The 18,881-nt window shown below is 43.5% G+C and overlaps 1 protein-coding gene across 7 annotated transcripts in view; it reads left to right on the top strand.

Annotated features, from left to right (window-relative positions):
* The window catches only part of SH3PXD2A (SH3 and PX domains 2A), a 252,560-nt gene that overhangs the window by 219,792 nt on the left and 13,887 nt on the right, over positions 1–18,881 (top strand). For all 7 annotated transcript variants that reach the window (XM_040564093.1, XM_040564090.1, XM_040564091.1 and 4 more), the window contains 4 exons: positions 9,310–9,427; positions 14,903–15,237; positions 16,120–16,169; positions 18,665–18,784. In XM_040564093.1, coding sequence (XP_040420027.1) covers positions 9,310–9,427; positions 14,903–15,237; positions 16,120–16,169; positions 18,665–18,784 — 623 coding nt within the window. The remainder of the gene's footprint in view (positions 1–9,309; positions 9,428–14,902; positions 15,238–16,119; positions 16,170–18,664; positions 18,785–18,881) is intronic.

Raw genomic sequence — 18,881 nt, 5'->3', positions numbered from 1 at the left:
TTCAGCCCGCTGGTCTCTAACAGATCGCAGTTTATACGAGGTCAGGAGAGACTCGTTTTTCGCTTCTTTCCCTCCCATCCCAGCCCAAAAGGCATATAAAACAAGGCCAAATTTGGGTGGGTTTGTGCAGGAGTGACAGAATGCCTGAACTCTACACACACTGCTGCCAGCCTTCAGGCTCTTGCTCCAGAGCACAGAAGAACTAGTGCTGCTTAAACAGGAGGCTGCCAAAACTGTTCAACAGAGGGTAAACAGCTTCCCTTCCCCCACTTGACCTCTTTCTTGGAAATAAATTCAATTAAACATTTTGGCTGAAACTCATCCCACCCAGTGATATTCTGCTTGTGATAGTCCCAGCTTTTGGAAGGGTTAGCTCCAGAAGTTCACTGCAGTTTAAAAGCAACCTGTAAAGGATGCTTCCTTTTATATTTATGCTTGGGTACCATTGGTAAGCATTTTTATCAGCTGGGTTTGTGGTCAAACTACTTAAAAGACAAAATTAAAGATGGGTCTGAAGGCAAGGATTTTCCAAGTGACTCGAGTGTTTCAAGTCCCACTTACCAACCTGGGAATGCTCCCCGTGCTTTGCAAAAGCAGGCACTTTTCTTCTAAAAAGCAGGATCTTAGTGGTCTAGCATGTCATCTGCAGTCAGCCTGGCTGTGCCTCTGCCGTGCCCTGGTTACGTGCTGGGAGCATACCCTCTCTAGCTGAAAATGCCAGTCTTGTGCCATTCAGGACTGCTCAGAAGTATCTATTGCCCTGAGACTGTAGGGATTCTTGGGCACCGGATTTGCATCCCCTAGTATTAAAAATACGGGGAAAGCCTGAGTGCAGAAGAGAGGGCTGTTTGCCTCCCTGGAAAAGACTACTTAATGGGGGAAGAAGTATCAAGGGTAACATATGGCTAATTTATTTCCACCATTTTCAAGGCCATTTAAAGAAGCTAAGCAACCCTGAAATTTAGAAGTTTGGGAACAACGTTACCGGGTCTGCGAATAAGAAAGATGAAAGACAAATTATTGAATATCATGGTAGTGCTCCTTTATTAAAGCTGAAAAAAAATCTGCAAAGAGAACAGCTGTAGTCTGTTTTTACAAAGAGAAACAGATGACATTTGTTGCTGAAGTTTTCCCTTTAAAATGTCTGGTGTGCCCAGATCTAAGAGATTACATTGGTTTATGTTTCTTGTGTAGTTGCAGAGCTTGCTTTTTTTTTTAAATGTTAAGTGTTTTTAAATGTGGGAAGTTTTCTAAACTTTTGTCTGTACATCATGAAATTCAACTAGTACAAATACCAGTTGTGAGGAGAAGCCTGAACATTTGTAGTTTTCCTCAGTACCAACCCTTGTTGGACCTTGCGAGCTACGGCGTTGGTGCTCTCTTGCACCAGGTGAAATGCCATTTCTACAAAGGCATTTACTTGGAACTTCCCCTAGGAGAGGGCTTAGGATTGTTTACAGGCTGATTTCATGAGAAGTCATTTGTGTTATTAGTGTTTGGTTGGGAAAAATGGGGGTTTGCATGCTGTTTTATATACACCAGATATTTGACATAAGTTATTGCTTTTCTGGTTTTGTGCCCAGTGCTCAATTAGAGCTGGTACGATGCGGGAATAACTTTATTCATACCCACAGTGCAGTGACATATGGGCTGAATTTCTGCCAAATGAGCCTATTGCTTAAGAGTAGCTGCTAGCACGAGAAACAAGCTATTCAATGAAAGAGTTAAAGCTATGATTTGGAAACTGGAGGTCTTCTGACTGCTTGCCTAACTTACGGGGAGGGGGAGAGGGGGCAGAGGGAGGGAAGGCAGCTGTGTAACCACTGAATTGCTCTTGATGCTCGAACCCCATCTCCCTGCCCAGGCAGGTCGTTCTGCAGCCAACTTTCCAGCTGTGCAAAGAGACCTTGTTCAATAACAGTAACCCAGCCTGGCCGCTGCGCTCGTGTGCTGTTACCCTTTTCTGCATCTTACCGGATCTTCTCTGCCTGCTTCGGCAGCCCCTGCATTGCTCAGCCCGCAGGACTTCTCCCTTTGTTTTCACTCCTTCCCTGCTTGTCCTTCATCCGTTGACACCATTTGTCACTGGTGGCTTTGCAGCCCTAAATCAGATGGGCACAGCAGCACTTTTGGGTTGTTCTTTCTCCATCCCCCCCCCTGCTCCAAGGAAAGTAGTAAATGTTTATTACCCCTTGCTGGTTGAAGAAAGAGCATGTGCAATACAAAGCTGTTTAGAAGAAACGTCATCATTGTTCTTTGTGTTGGCATGATGTTTTCTGGTATTTAAAAAAAAAAGAGGGGGACAAGAGGGGGAGAGACAAAAGCCGAGGAGCTCCTGTCTGCAGATGAATGCAGTTGATAACTGTGGATAGTTATTCTCTCTGCTGAATATTTAGACAAGTAAAACCAAGTCGGTGCTGAATTACTGCCCAGCTTTCTGGAACGGAGAGGCTTTTTCCAGAAGCAGGTCTGACAAAGGGGGGGTGGAGCGGAGGGGTGGGGGAGGGCGAGCACAGACTGCTGACTGAGGGGAAAGTATTTTGTAAGAAAATTCTTCTGCGGTTTGGAAGACGTAGGCTTGGGGCTGTTGCGTTTTGCTAAGAAATCGTTAATTGGCTAATTTCTAGCCTGGCTCCCCTCTATCCCCCCAGCATTTCAAACAAGGCCGGGGTCACAGAAAGTTGGGGGCATGTACAAACACCAGCTGGGCAAAGGAAATTGCTCCTGTGCTTGGTTGGCTCCCAAAGTGCCACACGTAACTCATGTGCTTATTTGTGGACACCGAGAAGAGCAAACTTCTAAAATATAGGTGAAGGAGGGGTACCCAAAGCAGGGCGTTGGGATCTTGGAGGCAGAAATGTCTGAGCGCTGGCCGTTTGCCTGGGAGAGATGAGGCTGATTGTGCAGGGCTGGAAACGTGCATGGTATTTTAGCTGCTTAAACGCAAGGTTCCTGTCCCAAATACTTCACAGCCTAAACAAAGAGAGAGTTCGTGCATCAAAGGAGCCTGGGCAAGTGGCAATTTGGCGTGCATCTTATTACAACCAAGAGGTTTTTCACAGTGGAAAGCGATACTTGTTTGGTATTTTTAAAAGCTTTTAGAGAAGGGCTAAAACTAAGCTTGCTTAGCAAAGCAGGAAGCTGGGGTAGGTAAAGCTTATTTTAGGAAGGATTTGAGAGTTTCAGGTTATTTGATATGACAGAGGAGGGAGCCTACTCAGGTTGAAGAGGCGGCATAGGAAAAGCATGGAGCTGAGTGGGAAAAGATGAAAGGATGTGGAGGAGTGGGAAATGTAAAGGGAGCAGAACACTTGAATGTGTAGTAGGATATTAAAGCAGGATGGTAGCACTAAGGCTTGGAAATTCAATGTGGGACTATTCAATTTGGTGTAACACTTGGTAGAAATCTGGTTGAAGAACCAGAGTGATGCTGGGCACGAGCACTTTGCTGAAAGGCTGGGAGGGGAGCAAAAGAGAGGATGTGGCTGTGCAAAAGATTGAAAGGCCAGATCTGAGCTCTAGCAGAGAGGAGCAGCAGTGATAGAAGATTTTGAAGATGTTGGGGAAAGGAACTGTTACCTTGGTGATAGACTAGGAGGAATCTGAAATAATCAGTGCCAAGGGAATTGGGAAGATTGAATAAGGAAGATTTGGAAAGCACTACTGAAGCTCTACGTTACAACTCCAGCAGTAAAACTGCAGGTCTGCTTTCCTTGACCTGACAGTAAGTATAAATCCAGACAGCCAGAGGAGGGACCAAGTTGCTTTCTCAAGACACCTCGTAATTTTAATGGTGTGTGTGTGTGTGTGAGCACACATGTAAAATCTGAAGCCCTGGTTTGACAGATGGGATTGGAAGGAACTTCATGGGCTGTTAAGTTTGGTGTCTTGCTCTGTCAGACTATTAAGTACGGCTTCTTCAGGAACTGATGGGGCTTCATCTTAGCTGTTTCAAGGTTTTTACTGTGGGAGAGGGCTTTTTCCTTTATCTTAGTGGGTCACCTGATACAGAAAGTGCCAAGTCCAATGCCTAAAAATTCTTTTAGATTTTGTTTTCACCAGTAGACAAAAATACAGCAGATGAAACAACCCATCTGGGTATACACTGATTAAAGGGATGGTGATGGAATGGACATGCTTGCTGGCTCTGTAACTACGTGTTCTAATCCTACACACAAAAAGAAGCATGAAGCGTTATTGTCCTGGTCTGCCATCATACAAGAATAAATGTCAGTGACATTAAGTCCTCCTAAATTATAAGAAATTAAATGTTAGCATCACTAGCTTTTCTGCAGCCAGTATGTTTTATCAGAGCCAAGGAACAGGCTGGGTAAGATAGAAGAAATATTTCAGCTCCTGCTATACCATGGCTGCAAAAATGCCCTTTTGCTGCTTGGTGAGTATTGCCAAGGTGCCTGTAGGTCATCTTGCTCTGCTGTAAATCATGTGATGATAGTAAAAGCAGCTTTATAAATGCTATTTATGCAAAAAAGTTGTGCTTTATTAATGTTTATCTGAAAATAAGTGGGAGAAGACATGTAGGCACTCTTGAATTGTCCTAGCGTGGTTTTGGATTGCTTAATATGAGTTGCTTTCACACTGCTTTCAGCAGCCTTAGAAGCAACTTCTATTCTCAAAACCAAGAGAAGCTGCACTGAAACCTGTCTGACTTAGTACAGAGAAAGGAGTTTTACACAGGCTTTGTGGTGCCAACACTTCAACGTTTTTTTCCCTTCTTTCTTTCCACGAGCCATTGAGAAACATTGTACGTCTTTGGCTTACGAAGGAATGACCCACAACACTCAAATACCACTGTTTTCCTTGTACCAGGTCTGCTGAAAATAGCATGGCTGCATACGTCTGGGACCACGCTGTATAAACCACACGCTATACATAGCAGCAATGCAGGGCAATGTACAGCTCAAATGCTTTGTACTGTGTATGGGCACATGTCCTAGCTGGGCTTTAGCAGCCTGTGTTACACTTGCTGGTGGGAAATCTCCGTTGCTATACAAAGCCTTTCTCTAGTTTTGTGGTCTGACACATGGCTGCTACAACCGTCTTTTACTATCCACACAATTTTCCTAGAGATCCACCAGGATTTGCATCTCAGTTTTGGTCCCAAGCCTCTACTGTCTTTCTTGAGGAGCTTTTAGGTAAAAACCCAAGTAAAATAGAAGCTTACCTTTCTGTGGGGTGGAAAAAAAAGGAAGGAGAAAGGTTGATAGGAAAGTGGGTTTTGCACTAAGTAGTGGGTTCAGTGCTGGGCTGCCAGCATATCTGGGAAGGCTGGGCTAAGCACTTGTACAAGGGGGTGGCGTGGGTCTGGTAGTCCAAACAGCACAGAGATCCTTGTTGTGCATGTTTTAAGTAGTCTGTGTCTGGGGGGGAAGGATGACACGCTATTTCCTTCCTTCCAAGCTATGTGGGTTGCAGTTGGATAACGCATGATGTGACAGACTTGTATCACAGCTCTTTGCCAAACAGGCTTTGCTTCTTCGTGCTTGCCTTGTTTGGGCTTACTATTTCCAATAGAGCTATCTCCTTCTGTTCAGCTGGGGAAGGTATCTTTGACCTGCAAATTAGAGGTAAGGAAATACAAGTAAAGTTGGCTGAGTTAACAACAGATCTCTGGGTGTCACAAGCTAAAAACAGCGGTATCTTTGTGCCATTTTCATCTGGTCCTGAAGGGGGGTAGGACTCTCATCCCATTATATCCAAAGTGCAGCCTTTTAGCTGGTGTATCTGTTTCGTAGCATGTACTAAAGTTTATTCTGCCCACTTGACCTCAACGGTGAAGTTGATGTAATGGAAGCTGCAGCTGGGGAATACAAGTTATACTCTTGTTTGCATTTTTTTTCTGCTAATTAAGTCAAAATTTGATGAATCGGAATTAAACACTTGTGAATTCTTTGCAGATCTGGGCATACAACTTTGTTGGTAGGTCTAGGATGGTTCACTGACGTGTGTTTTGTACCATTGCCTGTCACAGTGTCTGAACAAAACCAGCATATTTCAGAAGTGTCTGTGTAACTCTACGTAGTGTCTTTTCCCTGGCTGATGCTCTGCTGATTCTCTCATGAAGCCATTTATCTGCATTAAGTCTTTCCAGTAACTTCATGTATCTATCATGAAGTGTCAAATAGCTTCTCTTAAAGACTTGTGAATAGTTGTAATGTGATCTGTCGAATGCTACATCAATCCTCTGAAGTGACACATCCATTGAAAGCTCCACAGCTCCCTCCAGCAAACGGTGGTTTAGGCGTAACATCCTCTGGCTAGAGGATGTCTTTGAGAAGCAAACCAGAATTACACTTGGGTTGTGAGGGGGCCCATATCTTCAGAATATGGTTTAAGTTACAAACCTCATGTGTGTTTGTGGTATCCCCTGCACCACTGAAAGAAACCAACCGCGTGTAATCTTGGAAATGGCCATAATTTTTGCTGTGAAAGCACTTTGCAAGGGGAAATTTTAACGGTGCCTTCCTGTTTTTGATCTGTAGGCTTAAAAATAGAACTCCTAGGCACAAACATTGTAGGACCCTCTCTCTGAGTGGATTTTAACCCAGTTTTGATTGTCTTGCTTCATGGGAGAACTTTGGAAAGCTGCAGCTCAGAAAGGCCCTCAAGTCTCACCTGTGCATCCCAGTGTCATGACACTTGGATGGGGCTGCACCTTCCTTAGCAATTTGGTGTTTGTTTGTAGAGGTGGCCTCTGTCTCCAGTCACTCAGTACCACTGACAAGCAGTGTTGTGTGGTGTATGCAAGGCAGCAAGGTGAGAGCAATAGGCCAAGCAGTAATGTCATACGTCTGTTATCCTTTTCCCTGGTAGCCTCTCACCAGGAGAGGGTGACTTGTGTGAAGGACGAAAGGATTTAATGTTCAGAAGGTGGTGATTGCATCCTAGTTTGCAGGGGACCTTTGCCCCAAACTTTTATTTCCCTTGAATGATCAGACCCAAAAATGCTGTGAGGTTGATGGGTGACCATTGTGTCCGTTCCTCAGCTACAAGAAGTCGTGCTGGAGCAGGAGTTTACAAAGCTGTGTTGCAAATCCAGGCGTGAATGCTGAAGTCGTGACCTCCCCTGTCCTCTGCAGCAGTAGGGAGGTCGCATCCCTGGAGAGAGAGTGGGACTGCTCTGCCCAGCGAGAGGAGCTGGAGCTCGCTAAGTAGCTGGCTTTAGCTGCAGCAGGGCCTGCTGTTTATGTGAAGGAGAAATAAGATAAACAGAGAAACTTCTGCTGTAGCTGCAGTGGCAAGGGTGAACTCCGATAAAGCAGCTTTGGTATGGGGGAGAGACAAAGCAGAGCCTTCTTCCAACGCTAAACAAACGCGTGGCTTAGCTCTGTATTGCTGGCCTAGAAATGGAAGTGTCTGAAGCAATGTGTAGCTGGGCAGTGCTGCAGCTCTGTGCACACAAACTTCTCATCCCTCTCCTGCTGGGGACAAGCTCTGGGTGCCCAGGGACCTTTCACAGTTCAGTTTAGTGCTTGGGTTTTGCAGGCGGTAAAAACCGGACTCTCAGCTCCTTTAGCAGAAGTCACTTTAAAAAGAGGAAAAATAAGTCTGCCTCTACTGTGCAAAGCAGAAACCCAGCACACAGAATTGTCCTGTGACTTTGAAGTTAGGTTTCGTGTCTGTGGGGAAGGTGCGGTATCTTGATGGTGCTAATTACAAACTAGCTGAAATTCCTTAGCAGTAATAAAGTGGCTGCATTAACAGGGAGCAGGAGAGAATATTTTCCTCTTGGGGGCAAAGATTTTGACAGATTTTATTCCATCGGAATTAGAAAGATCTACTGTGACCCATCAAAGGAAGTTGGCTTATGAGATGCAGTTTTGCTGAATTTTCTGCCACCAGATGCTCTGCCAATGTTTTTTCCCCATTTCAGAGGTATTATTTCTTACTCTGTCTCAGCAAGGCTTTTTTAAGTTTCCATGCTTCTCCCAGCAACAAAATGCATTTGAGCCGCAAGACCAGACAGATGGTTGGGTCTGCTTCAGTCTTTCCAAAAGAGCGTTTGCGTCAAGCCGCTGCAACCTTTTCATAGCTCCTTTGTTCTGCAGCGATCAGGAACTCTGCATTCGCTTAATTTCCTGCCAGTTCCTGTGCATTGACAGCCCCCTGTTTGTTTGTGGCCGTGCCTCGTTGTGACTGCCAGTAGAATGGGCTAGGAAGGCCGGTTGGGGTGTGTTTTATTGCTTGCCTCCCCTGCCTTTGATCTAGCCACAAACTCATGCTGTTACATGCACTGTAGGCTGGGTTCAGGAGAGGGGTTTGGTAACTTTTTCCACCGCTGCTGCTGCAAAGCGAGGCTGGCAGTCCATGTTTTCAATGCCAGTTGTAATTTTTCAAGCTAACGGAGGAAAAGGTTGACCTCGAGTGTGATGGAGGTGTTGCAGTAAATGACTCCCGGTGGGCGGAGGAAGATGCTAAGAAAGTGTCTGTCTGCCCTGTTCATTGGCTTGTGCTCAGCAAGTCAGCTCAGCTCTGCCCAGCCTGGAAAGGAGATAGCTGCTGGAGGTGGATGGGGATGCTAAGTTTTTGGCTCAAACCTCCCTGCTTGAAATCTAGCCTGTGCTTTTGAAGTATGTGTCTCGGTTCTGGTCCTCCTTTACCACTGCCACCTGTGTACTTCTCTGGAGTGAGGTCTAGCAGAAGCATGTTTGCAAACATTTCACAACCCATGAATGCAAGATGATGTATGGTCTCCTGTTAAATGCAACCCCCTTATATTCACATCACTTCTTTTAATGGTGTTTCAAGCTCATTCCTGTAGCCCCACGCTGCTCTGGAGCTGCAGGGAGAGCAGCGAGCGTGCTGGGCCGGCCCCTCGGAGCTGGGGAGCATCGGTCCCTCTCAGGATCCAGGGCTCGGGTTTCAGTAACACAATGCTTCGTGCAACCATGTGCGTGTTCAAAAGAGCCAACTGGCTGGAGCTCCCGCGGTGACGCTCGGCTGATTTGGCAGTCGAGTTGATTCTGTCAAGTTACAGTATGGGAGTTAAGTCCAGCTTCAAATCCTCTTTCTTACCCGCTCGAGGAACTTGGGGAGGGGGGGAACTCTCAGGGGACTTTGTGTCATTATTGGCATGGAAATGTTTGGTGATTATCAGCAGCAGGGCAGTGGCAAGGGGCTGATTATCTATCATGTCGTCAGCATAAATAATCAGTGGGCCTCTGAGCTGGGCTCCGCCTTTTGTAATGGCTCCACGTAATCACTGCATAAGTTTAAAAGCAAGCAGAACAGAAAAACAGCTGGACTAATCCTGACCCTGACTGATGTTGCCTTTTCTCCCTTCACTAGAAGAGAAATATGTCACCATCCAGCCGTACGCCAGCCAGGGGAAGGATGAGATTGGGTTCGAAAAAGGGGTCACCGTGGAGGTCATCCAAAAGAACCTGGAAGGATGGTGGTACATCAGGTAAAGAAGCTGCACAGCCACACTGCTACAGAACCTGTGGCAATGAGCTTTTCTGAGCATTCGCTTAATGTTAGTACGTAAGTAATTCTTGTTGGGTGAGGACGCCCCTATTGCATCTTGAAGGAATGTAAAGAAAAGGCTAAGACCATGTTGATTAAAGAAATATTAGTGTATGCAAAATCTGTAGACTGTTCCAGTGGGGAAATTCCTTAACTTCTAGATGTTTTCTTCTTCCTTCAAGTTAAAAGCCCATCTCTGAGTTGAAACGAGAGTCCTAACAGTGATTTCTGTTGTGTGTGATTTTAATGTGCTTCTGGTATAGGAGGTTTTCTGCAGCCCATTTAAAATCTATTTATAGCAACAGTGAAAGGCTGATTGTAGTCTGTTGAGCTGTTTGGGCAGGTGGTGTTATTCCCCAGGACAGAAAAGATAACTTTGGCTGTAGCCCTTTTCCAAACTTATTGATGGATTCAACTTAACTAATTTGCCTGACTTCTGCCTATCCAGATCAGGCATTCAGGCAAGTAGAGGGACTGTGGTTCAAGGGCAGGCGAAGTTATCATTGTGTATCTGTTTGTTATGTATTTGAAATAGCAGTCATAGGGGAGAGACTTGTGACTTAAAGGGATTTTTACGGGAAAATGTAGGTTAGGTGTGTCTGAGTGATATAAGGTGTAAGGAGAAGTACTTAATGAGATCTTTCTCCATTTGGGTCCATGCAGCACTTAGGTTTTAGTGCTCTGTTGTGATTCTGCCCCTTTGTAATATATACATTGCTTATGTGTGTGGACCTGGCAGTACTGTGACACCCCATGTCTTTTTAAGCAAGACGTGATACCACAGGTAGCTTAAAAATGCAGGTTAATATCAGGCAGTGCAAGACATCTCAGCTAGTCATATTTCTAGTCAGCATGTAATTATGATTTTTCTCCTTTCCCTTCCCCAAGTCGTAACTTGCTTTTGTTTAAATTCTGCTTGATTCATCGGCTATGAAAGTGCTGACTGCAGCAATATTTTTGTTTTTCTTGATGTCCTGTACTCAGAAAAGGGATTTTTTTCTTCATCTAATGCTCCCATAGAGGGAAGAGGCTAATAAAGATAGCAGTGGAGTCAGGAAGGCACTCCAGATAGGAGGAACACAAAATGCTTGGGTTTGGTCAGGTCACATTTTTTCTCCTTTAATCATTCACAGAAGTGAAATCTAAAGTTGCAGATAAAGGAATCAACAGCACATAGGTTTTCAGGGGGAGGAGCAATGTAAGACACCTTCAGTTTATTCTGGTTGTTTTTCTGAAATGCAGCTGTATTACTACTGTAGGTTTCCCCCTTTGCCTTACCAACAGCTGTACAATAAGTAGAAGTCCTTTTTTTCCCCTTTGCCTTGCACTCTCCTTTGGACCAACCACATTTTTCTAGAAACAAGTGTGTGTGTGTGTGTGCTTGTCAGGCTTTATAGCAGAAGGTGCATGTAAGTGGTTCCTTCACGCTGATCCACGTGAAGGACAGCGGATGCCCCAGCCTCCCCACGTCAGTCAGGGAACACAACATGCCCTTGGCTTTGTTTAAAGAGAGATTTTGAGTTGAGCAGCCCATTTTTGTTGAAAAATGTGTTAGTTCACCATATGAGCATGATGACTGCATTGGGTGTCAATCGTCATCTTCTCTGCCACTCCAGGCACTGCTCTGCTGTCTGGCTGGAGAATAAGCAGCTCTTAGAAACTTTCTATTTTTTGTTTTTGTTGTGTTGTTTTTTTTCCCCCATCAGCAACACTTTGGGAAATGTTGATGCAGCGATCTGTCAATGACAAGCTGGTCCTTTGCAGCCCAAGTAGCTATCTCAAACTTATTGTGCTGTTTATTAGGTTTAAGCCCCCATCTGTACTCTTCCATACCGCTCAGAAAAAGATTCTCCTTCCTCGGGAATTCCATTTTCTGAGTACTGAGTGCCTTAAAAGTAGCAGCTCTTTCTCCTGTAGTGAGTGTGAGGGGAGGCAGGAAGATACCTCAGCCGAATCCTGCTGCCTTGTCTGCTAAGCTGGATAACAGGGGCTGGACACACACATCAATGCTGAGAAATAAAAACAAACCCAGCAGCTTGCAAATGGAATCCACCTTAAAGACATTAGCTTGTTCCACCTTAAATATGTAATTTCCCCAAATTCCTTGCCATGTGCTGATCCTCATTTCCTGTTCTTCTTTTTCTTTTTTTGCTTTTTTCTTTCTATTTTTTTTCTCCCCCAGTTTGCTTCCCTCTGGAGTAATTCCAGTGCTCTGGAGCTGGAAAGCAGATGTGACTCTCAGACTCACAGAGGCACTTCTGACTTTTTTTAACATTCCTATGGTTTGAATCCATTTTTTCCTTCATGTAATATAAACAGGGAGGGTTTTGGAATCACTGTGGAACCAAGTCACTGCACCTAATTCTGTAGCCTTCCCATTTCATTGCTGTAGAAGCTAGAGGCAAGATTGGTGTCTTCCTTTATTTTGCCCCTTGTGCATTATGACTTTTTAACGATTTGAAATCTGGAGAAATTAAAGCTCTGACCTGGGACCCCTCTTATTCTTCCACTGGGCTCAGTGGATCTGTGCACTTTTTGTTATGATGAGAGCTGACATGCCCCTTATTTAAATCTTGCTTTCTAGCACTACCCTCACCTGGAGACAATCTTATTGCAGGCCAGATAAGTAGCAATATACTAAGCAAACCTTTTGTTGTTTGCCTGCTTCTTCAGTTTTGTTGGTTGTTCTGAGCCTGAGACCGATGAATGAGGTGCAGTTGGGGTGGTAGTAGCTGCACTAGAGTTAGGAGCAATCTAGGATGGGGTTTGAAATGTCTCCAGTAGGCTGTGATTACAAATGAAGGAAGGATATTTGTGATTCAACTCTTGGACATGAAAGGAAGGTCATTACTAGTTCAAGGCTTCTCCAAAGCTGGTCAGCCTTCACCTTAGCTCTTGATCTCCCTGTTTCATAGGTGAAAGTAGCCTTCTGAGGTGATGTTTGCAAAGAGCTTTGCAGTTGCTGAGTTCAAGGACTAAGGCGAAAAAACATGAGTCTATTTGACTTACATAAGAATCTTTTATTTGTGGAGTAACACAAATAAGCTGGCAGTTGCTGGCAGCTCCTGCTCAGCATTAACTTCAAGTTGAATTTACAAACTCAGAGGAAGAAATAACTCACAACAGCCTCTCTACTGAGGGTATGTTGCCCAGAGTTATTAACTGCCCAGCTAATGCTGCTACTATTCATTGCAAGGAACTGTGTGAGATCAGAGGTGTGTGAAGCAGCGGGGTTATATGGGCTGATCCAAACACATACAGTTGGCAGGAGAACTAACGAGCCAGTACAGAACCTGCCTGTTGCAGCTTTTCTGATCTTAAACATGTTAAGTCTCCCACAAACTGAGATGGATGTAAAATGTTTTTTTCTTGCTGATTTTGCACAATCAAGCTCTGTTGAAAGTAACCTTTGGAATTGGAGCGCTTGGTGCATTGGCCGATGTGGCTTTCTCACTGACTGAAATCTTAACATCTCCAGATCACGTAAAGCTATAAAGTCCTTCAGAAAAAAACTTCCCTGATGCACATGCAGCAGAAAGCTCTGGGCAGTAGCACTGCAAAAGGACCATCTACTGCAAAACCAGGTGGTATGAAAAGTCTTCAGGACTTGAAAACAGTATTGAGAGATGCCTCCCCCCAAGGGAGGATATGGCATGTATGGAAGTCTTTCTTTTTTTTTTTTTTTTTGAGACTTGATTTGAGGTTTATCCAAAAATCCTCAAACGGGACCGAATTGCATAGATTCAAATTGCATCCTGATGCACAGCATCTAGCCACTGATACTGTATCTGTTGGAAGCCACATCAAGTCATTACCACTTCATTACTTTTTGTTAGTCTCCCTGCTGCAAACGAAGCTCAGAGCTATTGAGATGTATTTTTTTTAACACCAGAATCCTTGGAAAACCTTATTACTAAACTCTCTGAACAGAGGAAATCCCCTATCTTTGCCTTCATGTGCTGCAGAGGGAAGCTGCTGTAGGGAACAGCAGCATTTCTGTGTAGTGTTCTTGATCTAGATGGGAGAGAACGAAAAGGCAAGCTTTCAAACACAAAGACCGTTGTGCTACTTGCTGCAACTACAGCAACTGTACTTTTGTACAGCCAGACACTAATGAAGAAGTCTAAAGAAGCAAACATACACTACATTGTCCTGTTCCCTCCATAAAGTCCCAGTGCCATTCTTGAGTGTTTAGATGTGGAAAATGAGCCCAGGGTATGCCCTGGTGCAGAAATAGCACAGTGAATCCCAGAATCCATGCTTTGCATGACAAATATACATCCAATAGAGAATGATTTGCTGATATTTTTTCCTCTTCTCTAGCTCCTTCTTCTGCTGTTGGGGTCTCCATTTTCACTGAAGAGCCTTAGAGTCCTACTGTTTTAACCTTTGTGTTTCCTGCAGATTTCCTGAGCACCAGGAATTTAATGGTGCCTGCTTTCCTACTTACAGTTCAAGCACCTGCCTTGGGTATCTTGAGAGATTAAAGAGAGAAGGGTTTCAGTGACTCGCTCTGTAGCAAGTTACGGTTTCATTAGGGAAAGCAGAGTTCATCCACGTGGTCCTCCCTGGAGTCTGATTGTAATCTGAAATCCCTGCTGAGGTGTTAGGAATGGCAGGAGTTAGAAAAACCATCTTCCCAAAAGCCCAGTTGTGGAAGAATGACTTCAGTTTGAAGTGTAGCATAAGCAGCTCAGCCTGGTGCTCTGGGAGCACGTACTGGATTCAGGTGCCTGTTCATATTTCCCAGTTTATTTCTTCAAATAGCCCCTAGCTTGCTCAGGAAAATGAGTCTCCATCAAAGCTGTTTTTTCTAGTCAAATTGTTTCTTGACCTTGCAGTGATAGAGGAAGCTACAGTGGTTTAAGAATCCCATTTTCTCCATAAAAGCTGATCAGACTGGACTGGGAGTTATGGGAGGAGGGGAAGTGTTCATTATAATAATTACAAGGAGGTAGGATTTCACAAGGGCCTTTTATAGAGCAGACGTAGGGTCTCTGTACTGGGATGAATTTTACTCTTATTTTTAGCCCTCTTTCATTTTGAGTTGCTGCTTGGAAGGATTAAAATATTTTTCTCACTAGCTTGCATTTTTGCTGCGTGGAAGAATACCAAGTTTATCCAGTAGTGTCTAGGTGTGGCATAAAACAAAATGGTGGTGCCATTTGTCTTGTGAGTAACTGTGTGCCTTAGCCAGAGACTCCTTCCTTTATGATAAACGACGTAACAGCAGTCTGCAGTTCACTACTAACTGAGCTGTCTCTAAGATGTCAATAGGTAATACATGAATACAGACCATAGGAGCTAGTCTGAGTACTGCAAGTTCAGTTTTGGATGTTATCATCCATCATTTTGCCTTTGTTGCACCTGAAATGCATGAGAAGGCTGTGTTTGATATTTCCTTTTGCATCTTCAGGTATCTCGGCAAAGAGGGCTGGGCCCCAGCTTCCTATCTGAAGAAGGCTAAAGATGATCTTCCGTCTAGGAAAAAGAACTTAACTGGGCCAGTGGAAATCATAGGAAATATCATGGAGATCAGTAACCTGCTGAACAAGAAATCATCCACTGACAAAGAAACTCAAGCAGAAAATGAGACTTCAGAATCACATATCACCAAGAAAGAAATCAGTTTGCCCATTCTCTGCAATGACTCTAATGGTAATGCCATGATGACCCCAGACAAGCAGGCTTCCAAACTGGCACAAGGATCCCCAGCTGTCGCAAGGATAGCACCACAAAGAGCTCAAATAAGTAAGGCAGTAAAGTAGTTTGGATTACCACTGGCTTGCAATGAATTCTTGTTTTGTCTTTCAGGGCTGGCATTGCTTAAGGTCAACTGAGGTCCTGTGTGTCCTGGCCTTACAGCTGTGCCTGCCTGAGCAAATCTTTGCACTTGTCTGTAGATCTGCAGGGACACCAAGATATGGTCTTTTGTTAACAGTGATAAAATTTGACTGCGCTTTTTACAAGGGCTAGCTTATATTTGTTTATCTTAGCCCATATGCGGTCACTTAACAACTTTTCCTGAAACAATATGTTGTTTTTTTCCCCCCTTTTGAACACCCTAAAATGTGGCACCCACCCTCAGTAATGTGGATAATGTGATGGTCTGTTCAAGTCAAGACCACCTATGTCTTTTCTTGCATTCGTTTTTCTGTTTTCCTGGGGTTGAGAAAGTCAAGTTGCTATAATGTTTTTACTACTTCATCTGCAAAATGCAGATGCTAATACTATTCTGTTCAGGGAATGGCAAAATAGTACGATACAGGACAGTATGAATGTTATTAATTTAGTGGATTATTTTTACTGCTGGGGGGAAAGCTAGATACTAGGCCAATTCTTTGCTGGCCAATCTCCAGTGGAGCTGGTCAGTTCCAGCAGAAAATACAATCCACTACTTTCTGGCAGTGAATTCCTCTTAAATTTGGTAGCTTAGCTGAGATGAACAGCAAAATTACCTTCGTATTTCTAATATATCCTCATAGTTACCTCTGTGAAACAAGATAGGAAGCTTAAATATTGCACGTATTGATTTCTAATATTCTCACTGTGTCCCAGAGGAGAGCTGCTGAGGAATGTGTTTAGCAGTAGTTAAAAAGTTAAGTAAACTTTCCCTTCCTTTTTCCTACTCAGGTTCTCCAAATTTAAGAACAAGACCGCCCCCACGAAGAGAATCTAGTCTGGTTTGTATTGTTTTATGGTATATAGTGGCAGTGGGGAAGGTGTGTGGGTGCTTTATGAGACTTCCTACGTCTGCACTGGGGTGGTGGTTGTAGTATGAGACATCTTTTATTTTCATGGTTATTCATTTTATTTTTTTAGTATTGAACGGACCTAGACATCCTAATGTTAACTGGAGGACTTGTTTTTCAAATCATTGTCCTAACTCAGCAAGTATAGAACGGTTCTTAAATTGCTGCAACCTCCCAGCTGAGAATGTCTTAGGGCTTTGCTGTGTCTGAACCTAGAAAAAAGTCACTGACAGTACTTATTTCAGTAGGACTGTGAGAAGAAGCTCATGTTGGACATCAGGCATTTGTACTGATCTAGATATCAGAAGCCTTCACATGTGAGGATGTAGGACTCAAACTGATGTGACCCTGTAGCTTCATGCCAATCAAGCCAATAATTCGTGCCAATCCCTCAGCTGGATGGCATGAATATTTTCAGATGGCGTGAATATTTTCACAGGAAAAAAGGATGAATTTTAAGAAGGGAGGGTGTCGTAAAGCTATTATGTCCTGTGCATGCACATTAAAGCCTGTTTGGCCAACACAGAAGGTTTAAAGTTTCTCTAGGTGTCTTTTGCAAGAACTGTGTCTTGGCTTTAAGTGATGACTTGTCTTAACAACTGGGAATGTCTCCCCTCCTTCCGTTGTTCCCATCTTTAAGATGGCTAGGCATCACTGTTACATATGTCTAATTGACTTCAGATCTTATGGAAGGGTGTGTTTTACAGGAATGAAACATCTCCTATGATCCTTTATCCTCAAAGCTGCAAGTCTGGACTAATTTATGTGATTTGGTCTGTCATCTTCAGATGGGCACTACTCAGTAATCCATTTGCACAAAATTCATGCTAATAACTTATTTATAGATAGGCAATACATAGTATTGAATCTTTGCTGTACCCTTTACAAAGAGTATGTGCCTTGTAGTTCTGTCACCTGAGATGCCTCTTAACAAGCTAGATGAATATCATACTAGCATTTTCTAGACTTTGGCATTACATTTGGTTTTAACAAGACTACCACACTTAATCCCATACTAAAAATAACAATGATAATACATGTGAAACCCTGAACACGTCTGCTGTTTCCAATTATCTTCATTTAATCCAAACCATCCTATTATCTGAAGGCATTTTATTATACTGTACTTCTGCTGTGTTTCAGCATTTATAGTGCTGAAACATCCAATTATAACATTGTTAGATGCGGTTTCTAAGGTGCAGCGTTGCATTATCTGCAAAATGCCACGTGCTGTGTGAGATGAAACATGGATTGGTAGTCATGGGGATTATCTTAGAAATGGGGGAGCACATGAATAAATGCAGTATGTAAATTGTCTTTCTCCCTTTAATTGTTTAGGATTGTTTAGTCTTCTGCTATCCTGTGTTTTCCTATCCTGTGTCAGTGGCAGGTTTAGCCTGTGTTCAAGAGATTCTGGCATATTGGAGTTCTTGTGTTAAGACCTGAAGGAGTGAAGTGCAGAAGCTGTGAAGCTACACCATCCTCTAGTCTATCTGTAGATAAGCAATATACTAATCTGAAAAGCTTCTGATACTTAAATTCTTGAAGGGACTTTTATCCCATCTACCCTATTTATCACCTTAAAAATAATTGAAATGAGCTCTAAAATGTGACAGTTTAATGTAAAGGCACTTAGCTTTTAGAGGAGTCTGGTATGCTGCCAGAATGGCTGTAAATAGCAGTGTCCTGTTTCTGGTGGAGTCTCCATGCAGTCTAAATGCAGGTTGTGTTGGCATTCAGGTGCTGGGGTTGAATAGAAATCCCGGGTCTGTTATGGGGAGGAACTGGAATCTTGTGATCCTAAAGTCCTTTCCCGTTCCCCTATCACTCTAGCTGAGCAAAGCTTCCCAGGGTCTATATTATCCTTGTTTCTTGCTGTGACAGATGCCTGTTAGGTTGTATCACTGAAGAATTCAGATTGTTTAAAATCTAGCAGCATATTAAGAGCAGTAATTCATTAGGATTAAATTTTAATAAAGCAGTATATTTGGCAATAGGCCAATCCTGGGCCTATCCTGGGCCTGTTGCAATGCAGTTTTCTGCAGTTGTGACAAGCCATCCAGAACTGAGTGTTTCTGGACAAAATCTTGGAGTAAATAGGCTGTTGTTACAGTGACTGGAATGGCAGCTTACACTTTATGGCCCGTCAGTTAAATGTTTTACTGTTCAGGTAAAGATTATCACAGTTTTAATAGCTAGTGAAGGTGTCATGAACAGTGCACATTTTGAAAGCTTTCTCTCTTGTGGCCAATCTCAATACTTCAGCTTCCACTCCAGAGAATCAGGAAGTTGTCGTTAGGAAGTAGCACAGGAAGAAGGAAGAGTTTTAGTGAATAGCACATCTAAGGAGGCAAATACTTGCTTATACTACTGTTCAGCCCACTGTTTCTAAGGCTTAATTGAACAAAACTTCCTATTTGTCATAGGGTTTTCAGTTGCCCAAACCACCAGAGCCACCCTCTGTGGAAGTGGAATACTACACGATTGCAGAGTTCCAGTCCTGCATCTCTGATGGGATAAGCTTTCGTGGAGGACAAAAGGCAGAGGTGAGCCTTAACAGTACAACTGAAAAAAATAATAATGCTTGGCTATTGTAGGGGACTGGGTTGAAAGGGAAAAGCGGAAAGCGATTTGTTGAGATTT

The sequence above is a fragment of the Cygnus olor genome, chromosome 7 (assembly GCF_009769625.2).
Source record: "Cygnus olor isolate bCygOlo1 chromosome 7, bCygOlo1.pri.v2, whole genome shotgun sequence".
NCBI classification, from domain to species: domain Eukaryota; kingdom Metazoa; phylum Chordata; class Aves; order Anseriformes; family Anatidae; genus Cygnus; species Cygnus olor.
Note: the sequence above shows the minus strand (reverse complement) of the source record. Positions and strands in the feature narration are given on the sequence as shown.